The 21,187-nt window shown below is 44.3% G+C and overlaps 1 protein-coding gene across 1 annotated transcript; it reads left to right on the top strand.

Moving 5' to 3' along the window:
• Positions 1-1,100: 1,100 nt before the first annotated feature.
• On the top strand, positions 1,101-21,143 carry LOC142587833 (uncharacterized). Its single transcript, XM_075699125.1, has 4 exons — positions 1,101-1,358; positions 2,759-2,881; positions 8,302-8,759; positions 18,320-21,143. Exons 2-4 carry the CDS (start codon positions 2,791-2,793, stop codon positions 20,717-20,719), a joined length of 2,949 nt encoding a protein of 982 aa, XP_075555240.1. The 5' UTR covers positions 1,101-1,358; positions 2,759-2,790; the 3' UTR covers positions 20,720-21,143.
• Positions 21,144-21,187: the final 44 nt, after the last annotated feature.

Raw genomic sequence — 21,187 nt, 5'->3', positions numbered from 1 at the left:
GCCAGAATGGTTTCAGGAGCTTGTCCGTTTGGCGTCTGTGATGGCCTCTTTGAAGGCCTTTTAAATCAGCGCAGTCTTTTTGAATGGTGTGAAAATACTGTTTAGGACAAAGTGACCTGCTTTATGCGTGTTTACGTAGTGTTGCGATGAAGGTACTTGAGGAAAAAAAGGCTGGCTTGGCTCAGTGGTAGGTTAGCTGACTCCCACGCACCAGGCCCGGGTTCGATCCCAGCAGGAACTGAGTATGTTTTTTCTCATTCCCAGCGATAGCTGCTACATGCACCGGATACCGGCGAGGCGGCAGTGGGCACCATTGCCAACCGAAAAAGGCTATTGGAATGCGCCCATAACAGCTTACGCTGTAATACTAATACGAAGGCGGAGTTCATTAGCATTATCTATAAGTAAGCATAAGCGTCGCCCATTCTACAAGATGTGAAGTGGTCGTACAGTGTTGTAACTTAGGATTACCAATACTGCTAAGATTTAGAGGCTGCGAGGCTATCGGTCATAACCTTATGGATGAAAAACCACTTGCCGTAGGCTCACCGTTGCCTTAGGGATGTACGAGCGCCATCCTACAAAACTCCTACAAATTTTTGGTATTCAAGAGCAAAAAATAAACCGAGAGAGGCATTTCGTAATGCAGCATGGTGATAAATGCGACATCGGAAGATGAACTCTAAAAGTGGAACATCCCTTATGTTCCTATTGATCGCCGATTGTTATATTAGCGAAGCAATGTTCGTTTTTCCCTCAGCAGCCCCTAATCGCTGGCCCAATAGGCGGTATGAATGCTAACGTGTCGAATACGAGCCCGTCATCGTGTGACGGTTTCAAATTAATTTTTTCTTCTCACAACAGTACACACTTAGATGCGCTAATAAGCCAGCTGGACATCTGCCGTTTCTAGAGCAGCAGCTGTACTATCCCTCACTTCATGCAGCAAATAGAAGACAACGCGCTTTAAGCATTTGGTTCGATACAAAACTTCAAGGAACAATCACAAGAAGCGTCTTAAAAAGCCGTTTTACATTTACGACTTCTCCCTCAAGATAGCCACGGCGAAAGCCTATAATTTACGTTTGCGAAGTTAGCGCTGTGCTATTTTTTTAAGTGAAAACGCCACTTCGATTCCGTATGTGCATCACGGGAGACAATGGTAGTTCGCGCATAGCTGACTGATTGATGTTCGAGGGGAACGTGGTGGTCCATTGATTGTTTATTGATTCTGGACAAGGCATTCTACGGACAAAGGGCCACACGCTTTCGCCAAATCTTTACCACAGTGACAAACATGACTCCTTCAATCTAGAGACTGTGGACGACATGTGCTCAGAGTGAAACAAGACACATACGTGAGTTCTAAAATTTTCTGATGCAGAGAAAAATACATTACATCTAATTTAAGAATCTTCCCGCATTAGAGTTCAATGTACAAGAGGCGGTCATGAAGCTGCTCTCATAACTATTGTGACGTCCGAATATAGTATGTATTTTTTTTTTCAGAAAGTCCCCCCCCCGTAACACCAGTATTTTTCCCGGGAAAAAAACGCACTAAGCTAGCGACTGTCAAAATAGAAAGCTCAGAAATGCGAGGCCCACATTGTATTTTATGAGTGGCCTAAATAATACAACTACCTGCTGCGAGCATTTCTATACGTTAATATTTATGTGCGTAGCTATATACTGACGTAACGTTAAAAGATTACGTCCACGGACACGACTACGATAGTCGATATGAAGTTTTGGCATCCTTGTAATTGAGTATATGCAACTGCATTTATGGCAGTCCAAGCGTTCTGCCACAATAGCGGTTACAAAGACATACTTGAGTTTCTCAACAAGCAATGTTCACGAGAAAAAGGACACATGAGTACGTTTATATCTAATTTTATTCATCGCTGTTCACCGCTTCGATCAACAATGTTCGCGAAGTAACTGTTACAATTTCCCCTTGGTCTATTTATCGTGTCTCTGTCGAAAATTTACGCCAGTACAATTTCATTTTTAAAAAGACTTAATGCAATAACGACACCACGGCATGATCGGAACGCAATATTCTGCAGCTTTCTAGAGACGTCATGGAGCTTGTATCGCAGTTACCAAAAGAATAACCAATCAAAAATATCATAACTTGTAATCAATATCCTCTGTATACTAGACATGACACACAGACAATTCATTGTTATTGTCAACAAAAGACGACGCTTGTTCCAGTTAGCAAGGTAGCAGCAGCAACGGGTGACACGACCTCCACCCTGTTTGCTGTTTCCGGGCTGTGTCCCGAGGATCAAGGCGCTGTACAGTGTTTTTCTGGGAAAGATTGTTGATGCAAAGTGTATGCAAAATATGCAAAACACTTATCCAATTACATTAAGAGTTTCTGTACCCTTTGTGTCAAAGTCGTGCACTCGTATTCTGGGAAACCAGCCAACAATGGCCGCGTACATCCATGGGCTGAAGCACACGTATACTCGACAGGGCAGCAGCTGGCGCCCGCAAAGCCGGGGAAGACGGAAAGGAACCTTCGCCTAAGAAACCGTATTTCGCACTAGTTAAGTGTCCACTCAAATGTTACATACATTGTGCCATTCGCGCTTTAAAAAGAACAGCGCCGCAAGAGTGGCGCAAACGTTACCCTTTCCAGAGGACGCATTTCGGTACTAGAGAACTTAAGGCAATGTGACTTCCTTTAAATATTCAGTTCTTTGGTTTGCGAAGTCGTCATGAGCGTTTACTCTCATTTTTTTCGTAGGTCGAATACAATTCTTGTGTTCTGATCCGAAAATGGGAGAAATTCGAAACGTCGTCTTGGTGTGTTTACTCTCGGTTCTGTCGGCATTGGGAAGTGGCGGAGGTGCTAAAATTGCCGCGCCTGGTAAGTTATTTCCATGAACGTTTAGGCTTCCACGAACCTGAGTTTAAGACCACGTTAATTGTCTGTAGCGCCCTCAATACATCTTTTTTGCGAGTGTGCTTGGTTATAATTCACACAAAACGTATTGAATGTGTTTCCCCCTTTCCCGATAGGCAGAGGCTGCTTGCAGAATTAGCGAGCACAAGAAAAAGAAGAGGATAGAGATGGGCGGTTCATGGCGTGCGCGCGAGCACGACAGGATAGGCAGACTCTAGGAATTAGACGTCTTGTCTTGTTGCACCGTTCCTACAGTTATTGTGTTCTTTGATGAATGAAAATGGGCTACTGCAGAGGCTTTTGAAAGCTGCAAAATTTTCTGGCAGAGCTGCATTGCTCCCAGATTCACCAATAATGTTTATCCTCAATGAGCCTTGGCACCAATATCAATATTTCGCTGCCCAGAAGGGAACTTGCCACGGTTTCCGATAACGACACTCTTTGCCAATAACTAATTAATATACCTTCAAAGTACGCGAAATAAAAATTGGCTGCTCTTTCAAAAACGCTAGAGCGCACGACTAGATTGTCGTATCTTGACAACATTAACATTATTTAACATACTGAAAATAGAACATTTACCTTATTTGCGAAATAATTTTAATTGATACCAAAAGCAAATATTTTTACACATCGTTATGTAATCAGTGTTCGGAACTTCGATACTATTGGTTGGTATCAAATATAATGTGATGACAGCAAGAGAAACTTCTAAGAGACAAACCTACTGCAAAATAGGTATAGATAATTCACAACATGTACAGGAGTGCAGAATGAACACACGAACGAAGAAGGCGTATTTCATAAGGATAATGTAGATTTAAGGACAGATAATGTTCACTCAAGACTCCTCTGTGTATCGTTGCTGTAGGAACGTATAGGTAATCAAAGATATAACCGCTGCTTCTGATGTTTGGGTTAAGATCATTTTCCTAAGTCTTATTTTTTCTGACATTGCTGATTGTCCGAACAGGCGCACAAACGCAGCAGTATACGTAATTTTGTTCGATACGTCGTGTTTTACTTTAATTTTGGTTCTTGAGGTAAAAAGTAATCATACGTCCAAAGTAATATACCTTAAATAAAGCGCATGCAAGGCTAGTTGTTTTAGCGTCGAACAACTAGAGTTATCACTCAGCGCCGGTGTTGTCGTCTGCCGCTAATCTTTTTTATCGGCGTTATTTTTTCAATATGTCGAACAGGAGAAAGTCCCCTACATTTACGGATACTCGCTTGAACATGTTTTTATGTGAAACAAGCACAAACGCAAAACAATTTGCAAGCTATATTTACACAAGATATGCCGTGCTGCATGCAATGAAGCCACGATCGCGCTTGACTTTTACGCCGTCTTCGCTACGCAGAAAACTGTCTGCCAAGGCCTACAAATATTCCGCAAGATTAACGCATTGAGAAAACTACATCCCCATGTTGCTATAAAGGTCATCACTAAGATGACAATGGTGCTGCTTCACTCTTGAAAAGATCGCGACAGCACTAGAAGGCGACCGAGATAGCGTAGGAGTGGACACTGGGGCCTTCCTGTAGGTAACTTCGGTCATGTGGCGCAACCTACTGCCATTCGCGTGAAATTGAATTAGGTAACTTAGTTGGACCCAAGTGCGGCATGTGAGTGCAAGACCATTTCGTTGTTGCAATGGAAACTGGAAAAAAATATTCGGACAACAATCAAAACTCATTGAAATGTACTTAGAATTCAGTGATGCGCTTGTTCTTGCGGGCAATGGCCAGCACAATCTGTATATTTATTACACCGAAGTACTGTCACTACTAAGACCACTCTCTCTCTCTCTCTCTCTCTCGTTGAGCAAACAACAGACTGTAACTGTAACGAAGACGGCACCCAGATGGTTGCCTCTTATCCCATATTTGGTCAGATACTTCTTTTAATATTTTGCATGAATACGGAAAGAGAGAATTAAACGGGATAGGAGAAGCAGAGAGTTTAACTGGATGACACTATCGTTTACTATCCTACACAGGGGGAAGCGTAAGGGCAAATGGAAGATAGAAAGAACAGGGGACAGAAAAAATAAAGAAACGAGAAAACCAAAAAAAAGATAGGGGATGTCGTAAACGTCTATGAGAACCAATCTATTCAACAGGCCACTCGAATATGAAACTTACCTGTAAGGGTATAATACACTTTGTTTACTCACCAGTATTGCAGTATTGTACACTTGGTTCCGGTTATCAGAAACGCGATGATAACCTACGTTTTTCAGTTATTGTACGTTAAATACAAGTTATTCGAAAATATAGAAAAGTTGAAGTATAGATTGTAGATGGGATTGACGCGAAGTAATGCGCAGACTCAGGTCAGTGCCAGAGCAGTGATTTGAAAATTAAAAGGTTATTCAGAACTTTTGCTGACCCATATTTATCGAATATCTCGTTTATCATAGACATCTGGTTGCAAGGGTGACTATCATCATGAACATCAGTGTATGCATCATCATCATCATCATCATCATCATCAGCCTGGCTACGGCCAGTGCAGGGCAAAGGCCTCTCCCATACTTCTCCAACTACCCCGGTCATGTGCTAACTGTGGCCATGTTGTCCGGACAGGCCGCCATTGGAATATCAACCTGGCAACGTTTAACGCTAGAACGCTATCTAGTGAGGCGAGTCTAGCAGTGCTATTGGAGGAATTAGGGGGCAGTAAATGGGATATAATAGGGCTCAGTGAGGTTAGCAGACCAGAAGAAGCAAATACAGTGCTAAAAAGCGGGCACGTCCTGTGCTACCGGGGCTTAGCGGAGAGACGAGAACTAGGAGTCGGATTCCTGATTAATAAGCACATAGCTGATAACATACAGGAATTCGATAGCATTAGCGAGAGGGTGGCAAGTCTTGTTGTGAAACTTAATAAGAGGTACAAAATGAAATTTGTACAGGTCTACGCCCCTACATTTAGTCATCATGACCAGGAAGTCGAAAGCTTCTCTGAAGACGTGGAATCGGCGATGGGTAAAGTCAAAACAAAATACAGTATACTGATGGGCGACTTCAATGCCAAGGTAGGCAAGAAGCAGGCTGGAGACAAGGCAGTGGAGGAATATGGCATAGGCACTAGGAATAGCAGGGGAGAGTTATTAGTAGAGTTTAAGGAACAGAATAATATGCGGATAATGAATACCTTCTTCCGCAAGCGTGATAGCCGAAAGTGGACGTGGAGGAGCCCGAACGGCGAGACTAGAAATTAAATAGACTTCATACTCTGCGCTAACAGCTGGCATTATACAAGATGTGAACGTGCTCAGCAAGGTGCGCTGCAGTGCCCATAGGATTGTAAGAAGTCGAATTAGCCCAGACCTGAGGAGGGAACGGAAGGAACTGGTACATAAGATGTCGATCAATGAGTTAGCGGTAGGAGGGAAAATAGAGGAATTCCAGATCAAGCTACAGAACAGGTATTCGGCTTTAACTCAGGAAGAGGACCTTAGTGTTGAAGCAATGAACGACAATCTTGTGGGCATCATTAAGGAGTGTGCAATAGAAGTCGGTGGTAACTCCGTTAGACAGGATACCAGTAAGATATCGCAGGAGACGAAAGATCTGATCAAGAAACGCCAATGTATGAAAGCCTCTAACCCTACAGCTAGAATAGAACTGGCAGAACTTTCTAAGCTAATCAAAAAGCGTAAGACTGCGGGCATCAGGAACTATAATATGGATAGAATTGAACAGGCTCTCAGGAACGGAGGAAGCCTAAAGACAGTGAAGAAGAAACTAGGAATAGGCAAGAATCAGATGTGTGCGTTAAGAGACAAAGCCGGCAATATCGTTACTAATATGGATGAGATAGTTCAAGTGGCTGAGGAGTTCTATAGAGATTTATACAGTACCAGTGGCACCCACGACGATAGTGGAAGAGAGAATAGTCTAGAGGAATTCGAAATCCTACAGGTAACACCGGAAGAAGTAAAGAAAGTCTTGGGAGCTATGCAAAGGGAGAAGGCAGCTGGGGAAGATCAGGTAACAGCAGATTTGTTGAAGGATGGTGAGCAGATTGTTCTAGAGAAACTGGCCACCCTGTATACGCAATGCCTCATGACTTCGAGCGTACCGGAATCTTGGAAAAACGCTAACATAATCCTAATCCATAAGAAAGGGTACGCCAAAGACTTGAAAAATTATAGACCGATCAGTTTACTGTCCGTTGCCTACAAAGTATTTACTAAGGTAATTGCAAATAGAACCAGAAACACCTTAGACTTCCGTCAACCAAAGGACCAGGCAGGATTCCGTAAAGGCTATTCAACAATAGATCATATTCACACTATCAATCAGGTGATAGAGAAATGTGCGGAATATAACCAACCATTATATATTGCTTTCATCGATTACGAGAAAGCGTTTGATTCAGTCGAAACCTCAGCAGTCATAGAGGCATTGGGGAATCAGGGTGTAGACGAGCCGTATGTAAATATACTGAACGATATCTATAGCGGCTCCACAGGCACCGTAGTAGACATCAGCAGGGATGCAGCAAGTGGCATGGGTGTGTGAGCGTATTGCTTTGCGATAGGAATGGTGAAATTCCTGAAATTGACAAAGAGGTATTCTTCAATGGTAGGCATGCCTTGAATATTTTGCACCATAATAACAGTCAAATTTTCAGTCTACCCAAAGTGCAAAGAAGTCCCAAATTACTGTTAGTGCCCTTGACATGCGTATTTCTGGCGGCAAAAGGTATACAGCCCACGCCATCAGAAATAATTCACCACTTCTTTCTGTACCGTCTGGTGCCCCTGAGAGTACCTACCTTGCTGATTGACTAAATAGCCAATTTAAAGGTATTAAATAATTTAATAATATAAATATTACATAAATTACCTAAATATTTACCCTAAAATAGCAGTAGAATGTGCAAATGTGGCTGCGCATTGCACTGGTCGGACATGCACACATCTGCTGTGCCATTTGATGTTATTGTACGTTCCTACGGTATTTCTTTTTTTCCTTATGACAGAGCACAGGGCAAAACGCCAACAATTATTATGTGCATACTTTATGTCTTCTGCAATATAGAAGGTATGCAAAGGAATACAAACATTATATGGTGGAAAAGCACTATAAAAAGCGGGGAAATACAAATACTATCCCCTGCAATTGACAGAAACAATGAAATGTTTCAAACGAAAGTCCCCGTCGCGGTAATATTTTGCTACACACCTCATTGTAAATATCAGTGCTGTGTCAAGGCCCAACGCAGAAGTTGACATCATTTCAAATAGAAATAATCGTAAATATATCCATAATAATCTGCTTCACTTTGTCACTGTGTGCTGCAAGAACTGCACAGCTTTCCCGTTCTGTGTCACGCCCACAGCGACGTTATTTCTTTCTGATCGCAGGAAACCGCGTCGTCATCGTGTCTCCACGCAACGCCACCTACATCATCCCAGTCCGATCAAATGGACAGTTCAAGCCGCTTCTCACATCCGCAATGAAAAACAGAAACGACGGAGCACCGTCGACATCCGAAGTGCGAGAAGGGCCGCACGTTTACGACTCAGCGACGCCCCTGCGGCAGATTATCCTTGTTCCCAAGCTCACGTACCCGCGCATGCAGCAAGCGATACCGGCTGGTCCTTACGGCTACGGGAGCCTCGTCGACAACAAACCTCCAGGGTTACGCGATTTTCTCTTCTGCTTCGAATCGGGAGGCTCGGAAATGTGCGTGCGCGTGGACCTCACTTCGGGAAGATTGATGGCTGCGGCCAGGAGTAACCAGGAAGTGCGGAAACGGCGGCGGAAAGCGTGGCCGAGGAAGAAAGTAAACAGAAAACGCAAAGCCCCCCGATCCTGGAAGGTACGTAACTACGAGTAGAATAACATTAAACAAGAGAAATGGCTCGATGGATCATGGAGACTCGAGTGTTTTCGCGTTCGGTCGAAGGAGGGAAGCTCCAGGCTGAAGCCAAAAGCATTCTACAAGGACACTCGCGAAGTCGTGGCGAAGATAAATTTTCTTGCGCACAACTTGCCTTCCGCCATAGACACCACTTGTTTGCCCAAACTTGACCACCTAAATACAGAATTGTTAGGCAAAAAAAGTAATGTTGTAAGCAATGACGTATAGCTACCAACATGGACCCGTAGATGAAGCAAACATCTGCTCCACTAAGAAACAACTGTAGCGTTAGAGGAAGAAAATATTTTGTTTCAAACATAAAATCGCTATGAGCTGGGAAAGAAGAGACTACTCTATGGTATCGAAGGTGGTGGCATTTACCCGTTCTTTGTGATGGAACAGGGATTATCAGCATATTTTCCTTAGGTGGAACCATGTTACAACCATGCGAAGCTTTGCTATCTTGGCTAACGATGCTTGTGGTTGTTCTGTTTATGCAACAAAAATAGGGAATAATTACGCTCCTTAGACTAAGCTATGATGGAAATACTGCACAACATATGTTGTGTACACTTGTCACGATTTAAACGTAAAGCAAATACGATCAAAAAAAATTATGTTTGTTGTGGAGGTCGCCATTTAAACTGAATGCGGCCACTTTTATTAGGGAACAGATGCCAGCGGGCCGACCCGGCGCAACACTGGTTCTTCACCACCGATCTATCGGTATTGGGAGCTTCAGCCTGTTTTGATATTTCTCCCTCCTCTAGCCCTTCATAGCTACGTTGACATTAGGGCTGTTGCAAAATCGGGCATTTAGCTTAACAATAGGCAAGAACCTAAGAAAGATGGCTGTTAGGCTAATGTGCAGATGGTTATATTGTACAGTGCTTCGCATCGCGAAGTTTCCTACGCTTCTGCAGTGGTCGCCTTTTTTGGTAGTTTTGCTAGAAACACTCTCAAATGATGACATGGGTAACGAAAAATCTACGCCACACGAGAGCTGCGTAAAAGAAATATGGGCCGATTGTGGAAGGATATATATCATGTATCGACGATATTGCGGCAAGCGCTTGCGTGCGCAAATAAACAGACGTGTTCTCACCAGTCCAAACATATATATCAAAAACGTAGTCCAAGCTAACGAAAGACCAAAACTGAGACGAACCTGTTAACTTACACAACAGACAAGTGACTGTAACTTGGCAACCTGAAGCGCAAAAGGGGGCTGCATGACATACCTGAACTTATTTAATTTAGAATGCGTTGTAAACTGGATGCTTTATATCGGGGCCAACTTCTATTTTCTACTTGAACTACGCGTGAAACATATAAATACCCTAAATGAACAACTTCTCAACCAATATGAATGAAATTTGTTGCACTTACCCCCGTATTCATAAATGCAACTTAAGTTGAAGCCCATGCTTGACTTGATCTAAGTGACGCCTATTGGGAACGCGCTGAAGGTAACGCAGTGAGCGTCGATCTAAATCAAGTCAAGCATGGGCTTCGACTTAAGTTGCAAAAAAAAAAAAACGTTATGCGCCTCCCGTGCGCTGTGGGAACCAATACACGCGAAGCTTTCTGTGCAGTTTGCCTTGATTAACAATAATTAGCAATGATGCTGACGGCAAATGTTTAATTTCTTCACATTTAGTGCAATATGAAGATCGTGTTTAACACCCACATACGACCCTCATCATCATCATCAGACTAGTTACGCCCACTGCAGGGCAAAGGCCTCTCCCATACTTCTCCAACTACCCCGGTGATGTACTAATTGTGGCCATGTTGTCCCTGCAAACGTCTTAATGTCATCCGCCCACCTAACTTTCTGCCGCCCCCTGCTACGCATCCCTTCCCTTGGAATCCAGTCCGTAACCCTTAGTGACCATCGGTTATCTTCCCTCCTCATTACATGTCCGGCCCATGCCCATTTCGTTTTCTTGATTTCAACTAAGATGTCGTTTACCCGCGTTTGTTGCCTCACCCAATCTGCTCTTTTCTTATCCCTTAACGTCACACCCATCATTCTTCTTTCCATAGCTCGTTGCGTCGTCCTCAATTTCAGCAGAACCCTTTTCGTAAGTCTCCAGGTTTCTGCCCCATATGTGAGTACTGGTAACACACAGCTGTTATACACTTTCCTTTTGAGGGATAGTGGCAACCTGCTGTTCATGATTTGAGAATGCCTCCCAAACGCACCCCAGCCCATTCTTATTCTTCTGGTTATTTCAGTCTCATGATCCGGATCCGTGGTCACTACCTGCCCTAAGTAGATGTAGTCCCTTACTCCTTCCAGTGCTTCGCTACCTATCGTAAACTGCTGTTCTCTTCCGAGCCTGTTAAACATTACTTTAGTTTTCTGCAGATTAATTTTCAGACCCACCCTTCTGCTTTGCCTCTCCAGGTCAGTGAGCATGCATTGCAATTGGTCTCCTGAGTTACTAAGCAAGGCAATATCATCAGCGAATCGCAAGTTGCCAAGGTATTCTCCATCAACTTTTATCCCCAATTCTTCCCACTCCAGGCCTCTGAATACCTCCTGTAAACATGCTGTGAATAGCATTGGAGATATCGTATCTCCCTGTCTGACGCCTTTCTTTATAGGGATTTTGTTGCTTTCTTTGTGGAGGACTACGGTGGCTGTGGAGCCGCTATAGATATCTTCCAGTATTTTTACATATGGCTCATCTACACCCTGATTCCGTAATTCCTCCATGACTGCTGAGGTTTCGACTGAATCAAACGCTTTCTCGTAATCAATGAAAGCTATATATAACGGTTGGTTATATTCTGCACATTTCTCTATCACTTGATTGATAGTGTGAATATGGTCTATTGTTGAGTAGCCTTTACGGAATCCTGCCTGGTCCTTTGGTTGACAGAAGTCTAAGGTGTTCCTGATTCTATTTGCGATTACCTTAGTAAATACTTTGTAGGCAACGGACAGTAAGCTGATCGGTCTATAATTTTTCAAGTCTTTGGCGTCCCCTTTCTTATGGATTAGGATTATGTTAGCGTTCTTCCAAGATTCCGGTACGCTCGAGGTGATGAGGCATTGCGTATACAGGGTGGCCAGTTTCTCTAGAACAATCTGACCACCATCCTTCAACAAATCTGCTGTTACCTGATCCTCCCCGGCTGCCTTCCCCCTTTGCATAGCTCCTAAGGCTTTCTTTACTTCTTCTGGCGTTACCTGTGGGATTTCGAATTCCTCTAGGCTATTCTCTCTTCCACTATCGTCGTGGGTGCCACTGGTACTGTATAAATCTCTATAGAACTCCTCAGCCAGTTGAACTATCTCATCCATATTAGTAACGATATTGCCGGCTTTGTCTCTTAACGCACACATCTGATTCTTGCCTATTCCTAGTTTCTTCTTCACTGTTTTTAGGCTTCCTCCGTTCCTGAGAGCCTGTTCAATTCTATCCATATTATAGTTCCGGATGTCCGCTGTCTTACGCTTGTTGATTAACTTAGAAAGTTCTGCCAGTTCTATTCTAGCTGTAGGGTTAGAGGCTTTCATACATTGGCGTTTCTTGATCAGATCTTTCGTCTCCTGCGATAGCTTACTGGTATCCTGTCTAACGGAGTTTCCACCGACTTCTATTGCACACTTCTTAATGATGCCCACAAGATTGTCGTTCATTGCTTCAACACTAAGGTCCTCTTCCTGAGTTAAAGCCGAATACCTGTTCTGTAGCTTGATCCGGAATTCCTCTAGTTTCCCTCTTACCGCTAATTCATTGATTGGCTTCTTGTGTACCAGTTTCTTCCGTTCCCTCCTCAAGTCTAGGCTAATTCGAGTTCTTACCATCCTATGGTCACTGCAGCGTACCTTGCCGAGTACGTCTACATCTTGTATGATGCCAGGGTTCGCGCAGAGTATGAAGTCGATTTCATTTCTAGTCTCACCATTCGGGCTCCTCCACGTCCACTTTCGACTAACCCGCTTGCGGAAAAAGGTGTTCATTATCCGCATATTATTCTGTTCTGCAAACTCTACTAATAATTCTCCTCTGCTATTCCTAGAGCCTATGCCATATTCCCCCACTGACTTGTCTCCAGCCTGCTTCTTGCCTACCCTGGCATTGAAGTCGCCCATCAGTATAGTGTATTTTGTTTTGACTTTACCCATCGCCGATTCCACGTCTTCATAAAAGCTTTCGACTTCCTGGTCATCATGACTGCATGTAGGGGCATAGACTTGTACCACCTTCAATTTGTACCTCTTATTAAGTACGACCCTCATGTTGCACTAAATGTGAAAAATTTTTAAATTGCAATATGAGGATTGTGTTTAGCACCCACATAGGACCCTCATATTGCACTAAAGGTAACGTTTAACACCCGCACGTTACCTTGAGGGCACCAGTCGCAAGCCGACTTAACAGAGAACAGGGGCACGCACTCCACCTACAACGAGATTACTAAACACTACTATCTCAGACGTAGAACCTAGTTCGTTCCTCATAGAGCTCAAGCGCTAACACTCCGTCTACTACAAGCGAATACGTATCCCAATCCGTCGCTCTTACATAAAATCTATCCGGATATAACGATGGTACTTGTCGCGATTGTGGATAAATAGTCACGTTAGAACACATGCCCTGGCGGCGTGCCTGGTCTCGTTCTATCATCAATAACAGCTCGGCCAGATGGGAGGCAATTCTCCGCAGCCCTCTTCTGGCTGACCAACTTTGGGCTCTCCAGCAGGCTCACGATGCAGGCCGAGAGGGGCTCGGCCTTCCGATTCCCACGTGGGAGCGGCCCGCTTCGTGAAGACTCACGATCTGCAGCCTAACCTCCTAGAACGTTAGCATTCCCATCGCCTCACACGGCACATCGAAGTGTTAAACTTTACTTGAATTACTGAGCTGTATGTTGCCAAAACCACAATCGGATTATAAAGCATGCCTTAGTGGTGGACTCCAGCTCAATTTTTAACCCTTTGGGTTCTTCAGCGGGAACCTATATCTAACTAACAAGCGTTTTTTTTTTTATCCATCCCACCCCCACCCCCCCCCCCTTCTTGTCGAAATGCGGCTACGACTGTAAGGATCTAACCGGTGACCTGGAATAACGCTATAGCTGCAAAGCTACCGTGGCGGGCACAGAAGTGTTGATTTGACGCGCCACAGCTTCTGTAGTGCCGCCTATGCGCTGCAGTGTTTAAATTCAGCTTTGCGACAGCGCACCATCCGTCAGTTGTACGCTTGAAAAATTGCACGGTGTTTATTTTTCGGAAATAGCAGAAACGTACCGTACCTGAAACCCAACTTAAGTGTATCGATATTTTTTATGGTAGTAGCATTTCCTTGCCTTCTTTCGTCGCGTTTTCCTTCTCCTGCCCTCCCCCAATGTATTGCAGCTGCGAGCCAAGAGTGGCCAGGCTGTCGTTATTCGCTCCTTTTGTAGCTGCGTATATTTTCCCCATTCTCTGCCTTCTCTCCCTACCCCTTCTCCGCGATTCTATCTCTACTCTGAAGTGTGGCACGCTAGTACAAAGATGAGCACTGCAGTTTCTGGAATAGTATTGAGGGGGGTCACGAGTAATCACGGCTGTCAAGCGGGTACTGTGGTGGCGCGATGGAACGGTAAAAACCAGTTTCTCGGGTCGCGTTTCCTCTCTGCCATATTCCTGGCAAGTATACGCACGCTCTGAACCACGTTGCGACTGCCTTGCGTCGTGACTGCCTTGCAGCGCTTTGCAATGCCTTCGCAGTGCAAAGCAATGAAGAAGGACCGGAGGCAGCACGAAGGGCATCACAGGAGATCTTTGGTTGGCAATGACTCCACTTGTGCTGAACGCATTAGCACTTCTTTTTGGCAACGTATTTCTGAAATAGCCTGTCCTTTACAAATGCATTTCTCGGTTTCAATAAAAGGTGGTTCAGGGCACCTTAAAGACCTATTGAAATGGTTCTTGTCAGCCATCGTGCTTTTAAGCGCAGTGGAGACAGCTTATGCAAACGCAACCTTTCTTTCACCATCATGACAGAGCCCACGCATCGTACAGCTAATTTCTGCCGCTAACATGCAGCTTTTGAATTAAAAGGTTCACTCTGTAGAAGGCCATTTTCAAGATTTTCAAAATTTTCAAAATTTCGAAATCGTTAAAATGTGCTGCATGTGGCTGAGAAACGTCGTCTGTCATATGATAGAAAAAGTTGTCGCTAAACAGTCGAAACTGTCCCTAAATCAATCGAGAAATTGGTATGGTAACGTTGGGCCACAAGTTCTTATGGAGTGTTTGTTGGAAAGATGTGGAACGGCTCCTCCAATCGTTTCCGGTTTTAGTTCACTTCCAAGATGGCGGAAAAATAAAGGCTTGGTTCGGTTACAGCTATGCTGAAAACGACAGTTCAGATCCGGTTTTCGGTACATTTCTCACTGGGTATGATGCCCCGCAAATGAACTCCTGACCTTCGACTTAAATATCAGGTTTGTCCTCTCTTTTCACTGTGGATGCAGGTTCAACATCGTTCACGCAACTTCAGTTTGCCAACTTGAAGCTACAATATAATGCGAACGGAGCAACGACAGTGCTTGCAACTTTATTAGCTGTAACAAAGAGCAATGTAGCATTGGACAAGTGGTACCGGAGCTGCAGTTGTGGCATTATACCCGTTTTGTTGCGCACGAAGCGAATTTGGCGGGTTGAAATGAATTCAGGTTTGTTTGAATTTAAAAATTACTTACAGTGTGAGCAATCTTCAAGCACAGTTAGCTCAGGTTCGAGCTACAGGTGAGCGCAAAGGGAGGTTCGGTGAATATTACGGTTTCAAAGCGGTCTGCCTCTTGAGAATGCCGCATGGACGGATATCGAAGGGTACAAAAAGGAGTGAGCTTAGCGTTGTTGTTTCGTTGGGGCACAATGAAGCTCTCTCTTCATTTATCTCTGGACGATGAAGGCCACTGTTTCATATTAGAGTCATAAGAAGTCACATGGCCACAATCGGCGAGCGGGAAAACGTACGAGCGCTTCAAAATTAATTACGCCTAAGATCGCGGACGGGGCCAGTGTTGCCAGAGCTCTATGCATTTGAATGTAACCTTTCATTTGGAATTTTGCAATGCCTTAATATACTTCGAGGTAATAGAACGTGGCACCTAATAATATTCATGTTAGAACCTTAAATCCCGTATTTTAAATCTGCAATAACCTTTGAACTGCATTGTGAAATATTTTTAAAGGATCAGAGCATCGCTCTAAGCTAACGCTAGGTTGCCTGTTGTCTGAAAAAGCTGTCACGGAAATTTTAAAAAAAATTTGTTCGCTTGAGTAATCTCCCTCATACTTTTTGCAACGACAAATTCGAAGTGCATACGTATTTTGCTGCACTCCGACAATCCTGTCAATTAAATTCAAAGTCTAAATAACGCAAAAGCTCCTTGATTGGCTTCGAATGTGCCGTCCCACGCAAATTGACTCAGTGGATATTCAGTCATATGTACCTGTATGAAAGAGTAGCGTGGCATGCGACATACATGTTATTACCTCGGAGCTAACATGCGCAGGATAGCCAAAGAAAAAACGAATGAAAACGTCGAAGAGCTAACCCTATTCAATAGCGGTGGTTTACACTGGCAACAAAGTGAATGCTCTGTCGAGCTGCGCTCTTTCGCGCATTGTAATGCGTTGTCAGCGCAATCCAAGCTTTCTTCTCACGCGCGTTTCCGTTCAACCGACGCGGCTGGAATGTTTTAAATATGTAAGGAAGGGACTTCGATTCGGTGAATGTGCATGTTTCTTTATTCTTTTGCGAAAATCCTAGTGGTCATATAGGCTTTGACAACATCGTGAATTGATTCTCTCTGCATTAGTAACCACCACATTACTGTCCAATAATATGATAATGTGCGATTTGCGAACCTAAATCAACACTGGGTATTTTTTTTAATATAAATCTGTATCTATGCAGCAGAATCGACCAGCACAAGTCGAGGAGGTACGCTGGCCCTCCCTGGTAACGTGCATTACTGAGCTATATACGTGCAGTGTTTATATCTATATGAACGAGAAGAAAGGGGGTTAACCGAGGGGCCAGATTTTGATTAGTCATGTCATAAGAAGCCAACAAACACTGACACCAAGGACAACATAGGGGAAATTACTTTTGCCTAAGAAATGAAATAAAGAACGATAAATTAATGGAAATCAAAGTGGATGAAAAAAGAACTTGCCGCAGGCGGGAACCGAACCCACAACCTTCGCATTTCGCGAAGGTTGTGGGTTCGGTTCGGATATATATATATATATATATATATATATTATATGTATTAGTATTGTAGAAATATGGTTTCCTTGTACATTTAGCTTGTGATGCACGAAAACAACAAATGTAGTTCTCACATTTATTGCGCAAATCCTAATGATATCATACTGCATTTTCAGGTGTATTCGTATTTCAAGATATAGTGCGCGCGCCTAAACATTATCAGGAGCGCCAATCTACTTTGTGAGAGGAATTAAATAATTATGCAAACTTGAGTTCTTATTGATGAAGCATTTACTTTCGCATCAAATTGGTTAGATAACGTGCAGGCATATTGTCGGAATGGGATAATGAAAGGGTAACCGAAACTCTCCGTCCACGTCATTCGCCCTTCATTATATTTAGATTATAAGGTTTTACGAACCAAAACCATGGTCTAATTATGAGGCACGCCGTAGGGAGGGAGGGAAGGGTATTCCGGAAATTCGGATCACCTGGGGATCTTTAACGTGCACCCAGATCTAAATACAGGGTGTTTTCGCATTTCAGCCCCATCGATATGCGCCCGCCTTGGCTGAGATTCGATGCCATGAGTTCATGCTTAGTAGCCCAACACCATGGCAACTAAGCAAACACGGCGGGTCGTATTACACTTCCGTTGGCAGTTCGTAATGTAGATTATTATGACTGATCATCTTGTACTGCAATGTTTGATAGCGCAATATTCAAGTTTCTGATAAATATTCTGTAAAACAATATGGCCAATGGGCTAGTTGGTTTATTTGCGTCTCGAAAACGTTTGAAGCGCTACGAAAGACAGTACGCCTGTTGTTCCTTCATGTGCTGTCTTCGCAACAAGTACCGCGTGTGCTCGGCCTCTCAACAATGATAAATTGGTAAATGAACGAATGATGGCCATAGGCGAAGTGATACCGCCAGGTTGTATAGCTGTTCAATACCATACGCATGGCAGTTACTTGCAAACAAGAAAAAAGTTTTAAATATGAAATAAATAACACTTCTCAGTCTCATAAGCTGACTGTAGAAAATTGCTACCGTGTTCGGATGTTCTGCAAATGGAGCTTTATTTCTGTTTAACAGTGGAACCTCATGTTTCCGTAAGAAATATTCTTCGTGTTCAGTATCGGAAAACTGGCAGGCTTGATCAGTACAGGTGCTGAACATGGAAACACTGCCGGTCTCCTCAGGATATCTCATAAAGTAAAATATTGCGAGAGACATTTTTTTTTCAAAATGTTTACTAATGTACTGGTTGATTTACTTTATGTGCAGGATACCGTCAGAGACACCTTCTGGCCAGAAAAACAAGAATACGGAAAATCTGGCAGAAATGATATTCCTGCGTTTCTGGAGGACACCATGGACGTGTTCACGTTCAAGAACCTCACTGTTTGGCGAAACGTTCGATGGAAACGAGTGATGAACACCACGGATTTGGGCACACACCCAATCGCTTCTGCCAAACTGAATGCAACGCTCTTAGAGCCCGCAGAGAAAGAGGTAACCGCGCAAGCTACCAAAGACATCTTGCTCCTGCACGAGCTTCTAGAGCTCACCCAGTGGTCCTCGGACAAGAAGTGGGCAGAATTTGAGAAGGGATACCCATTGCTCGCGACCCTCCGTACAGTCCAGAAAGGTTGGGGGCCCGACCTGGATCCCCCGTCCAGCCTCTCACGGGCGGGATATGAGAGCAGCCCAATGAGCGAGGTGGAATCCAAGCCGATATTTCTTGGTCACCGGTGGATGCCACCGGGTAGGCACGAAGACCCTGAACCAGAATTTGCGACTAGGGAAAAGAGTGTATATGGTACCGAAAGCAAATCAAAAAGTAGTAATAAAATGTTGGGAGCAATGGCTTGGAACAATAGACAGCCAGCTGAGGACGAATATGTATTCGCTATTCCCCAAAGTGGAAGCGACATTTACGCACCGGCGAAACATTCAAATCGCGATGCTGGCAGCAGTGTTCGAGTTGGTCACCAAAACTTCGCAGGTGCATCGAGTACTCGTCGCAACCCTCGGCGCCGAAAATACGGATTGGGAGGTGGCGAACAGCACAATGAGTGGATTAAGACGAATGGTGATTATGTTCACAGTTACAAGAACATGGATGATTCGGCTTATAGGCGAAGACGGTATCACGGTGCCAGCAGCTTGCATAGTGTCGCAAACAGGCCCAAGTGGCATAGGCCCCATCGAGGCGGAGGCATGGCGGCAAAACAGCCGAATGTGAGAAATAACTGGTGGCCAACCAGGGGCGCGCCTCCCACTATTAGGCAGACTGAGACGGAACCGTCGGAAGTGAACGAGCTCATCCAAAACCGCAAAGCATTCGGAAAGGCCTCAAATCGACTTGTTCTCTTCGCGGAGACGGTGCGCCTCGGCACGATGCGATCGGAGTTCGGATGGAAGCTGCTCACAAAAGGCTTTAAACTATTCAGCAACAAAAGTCACATCACGGAAGAAGAAATGAAGGACTTCGTGGCAAAGCTACCACCGCCCATGCTCGGGAGCACGTTCCAGGACACCATGAACGCTATGATTATCTACGACCTGATCGCCTTCAACGGTTCGGGTGATTACAACAAGTGGGCTGAAATGGAGCGGCAAAGGCTGCCCATCGGAGCTGCGCGGACTATGAGCCGAATTGTGCAAAGTCGGCTGGCCACCGCGAAGTCGTTGAAGCCAATGGAAGACTGGTACGTCAGGCGGCTGGGCGAACTGATAAATATGAAGCTCAGCATCCTCATTCTGAATGCTTCGTACGACAAAGATATCGCAGGCCTCCTCTCAAAGAAACTAAGCGTGGACGTAACGCCTGAATCCCTCGAGACGCAGAAAAACTTTCTGACCAAGAACCGCTTGTCCGCCAAACTTTTAGAAGACGTCTACTCCAACGAACTCTGGGATGCAATGCTTTTAAATCTCATTTCGCTCAACGATCCCAAAGGTACCTCTCCCGAGTGCGCCAAATACCTTCCGCGTCTCAGCCTCAGAGACGCGAACAACACCGAATACCTGGTAAAGGAAGTGGATGAGATCATCAGCAAGCTGAAGGGCACTAACAGTACTATCAGGGAAAAGTGCATGAAGGAGTTGCTCTTTTTAAAACTGCTCACCCTGGCTAAGAACACAGAGCAGGAGACGGTCTGGAGGGACGTAATTGTCATAAAATGGACAAACCTTTCGGGCACGGAAGCTGCCGAAGGGGCGACCTTCTCGCCGCAAACGATCAGTGTTTTAAGAGGCTTTGTCCACGCCAGCGACTTGTCCATCTTCTATTCATTGGTGCAGCAGATTAGAAACTTCGTTCACAAGCGTGATATGGTCAAGAGCGCAGATAGCGTGGTGCGTACCAAATTCCTTAATGCAGTTCGAAATGCGCCCAGCCAAATGCGAGAAACCAAATCTAGCGAGTCTAGCAAAACAGTCTTGCCACGCTCAAAGACAGAAGATACGGGCAAGAATGGCTCATTCAAAGGGCAGCCCTCTGTCCCTGGTACGCAGCCTGAGCTGTCCGCGCATGATGACAGCAGAGATGCTCGTAGCCAAGAAAAAGCTTTTGTATTGCTAGGTACACAGCAAGGGGGAACTACAACACGAAAGCTGATTTCTGAAACAATGATAACTAAGAATATTCTAACAACAGTGACACCATCTGGGGGGAAGTAGCCCAAAGGTTATTGTGAAAAGACGTATGCAGAAAGCTGGAAACACTAGTGCAGTGAATACCATTTAAGTAGAAACCATTATAATATTTATGACAATGGTTTCCGTGAACAATTACAATGCTGCGTAAACTATATAGCAGAACGTAAATAAGGAGCGAATAAAAGGCACCAAATAATCTATTAGATTCGAGTCTCCTTATGCGTGATTCAAACTGAACTGCCAGTGTCTCTCCACAACTACATGTTCGCACCACCCCAACAGAACATAGGTCAAATAAAAGCAAAAGTATAACGAATTCCCATCGATGAAGAAGTGCAAACGTGAGCGTGTGGGTATGTAACAGTCACCTGCAACGTATAAATAAACATGTTACAAAAAATAAAGCACGCCAAAATCAACATAGATGAAAATTTAAAAAGAGAACCGCAAAACTCCCGTCTACGAGTGTTTGGTTTCCCTGTGTCGTTA

Source organism: Dermacentor variabilis, chromosome 7 (assembly GCF_050947875.1).
Source record: "Dermacentor variabilis isolate Ectoservices chromosome 7, ASM5094787v1, whole genome shotgun sequence".
NCBI classification, from domain to species: domain Eukaryota; kingdom Metazoa; phylum Arthropoda; class Arachnida; order Ixodida; family Ixodidae; genus Dermacentor; species Dermacentor variabilis.
This window is presented reverse-complemented; position numbering and strand designations above follow the sequence as displayed.

What these genes read in the sequence shown, in the direction of transcription:
- LOC142587833 (XM_075699125.1), top strand. Translation starts at nt 2,791, where the DNA reads ATGGGAGAAATTCGAAACGTCGTCTTGGTGTGTTTACTCTCGGTTCTG. An exon ending in TGCTAAAATTGCCGCGCCTG is followed by an intron (nt 2,882 to 8,301) that starts GTAAGTTATTTC and finishes TTCTGATCGCAG; the next exon opens with GAAACCGCGTCGTCATCGTG. An exon ending in AAGCCCCCCGATCCTGGAAG is followed by an intron (nt 8,760 to 18,319) that starts GTACGTAACTAC and finishes CTTTATGTGCAG; the next exon opens with GATACCGTCAGAGACACCTT.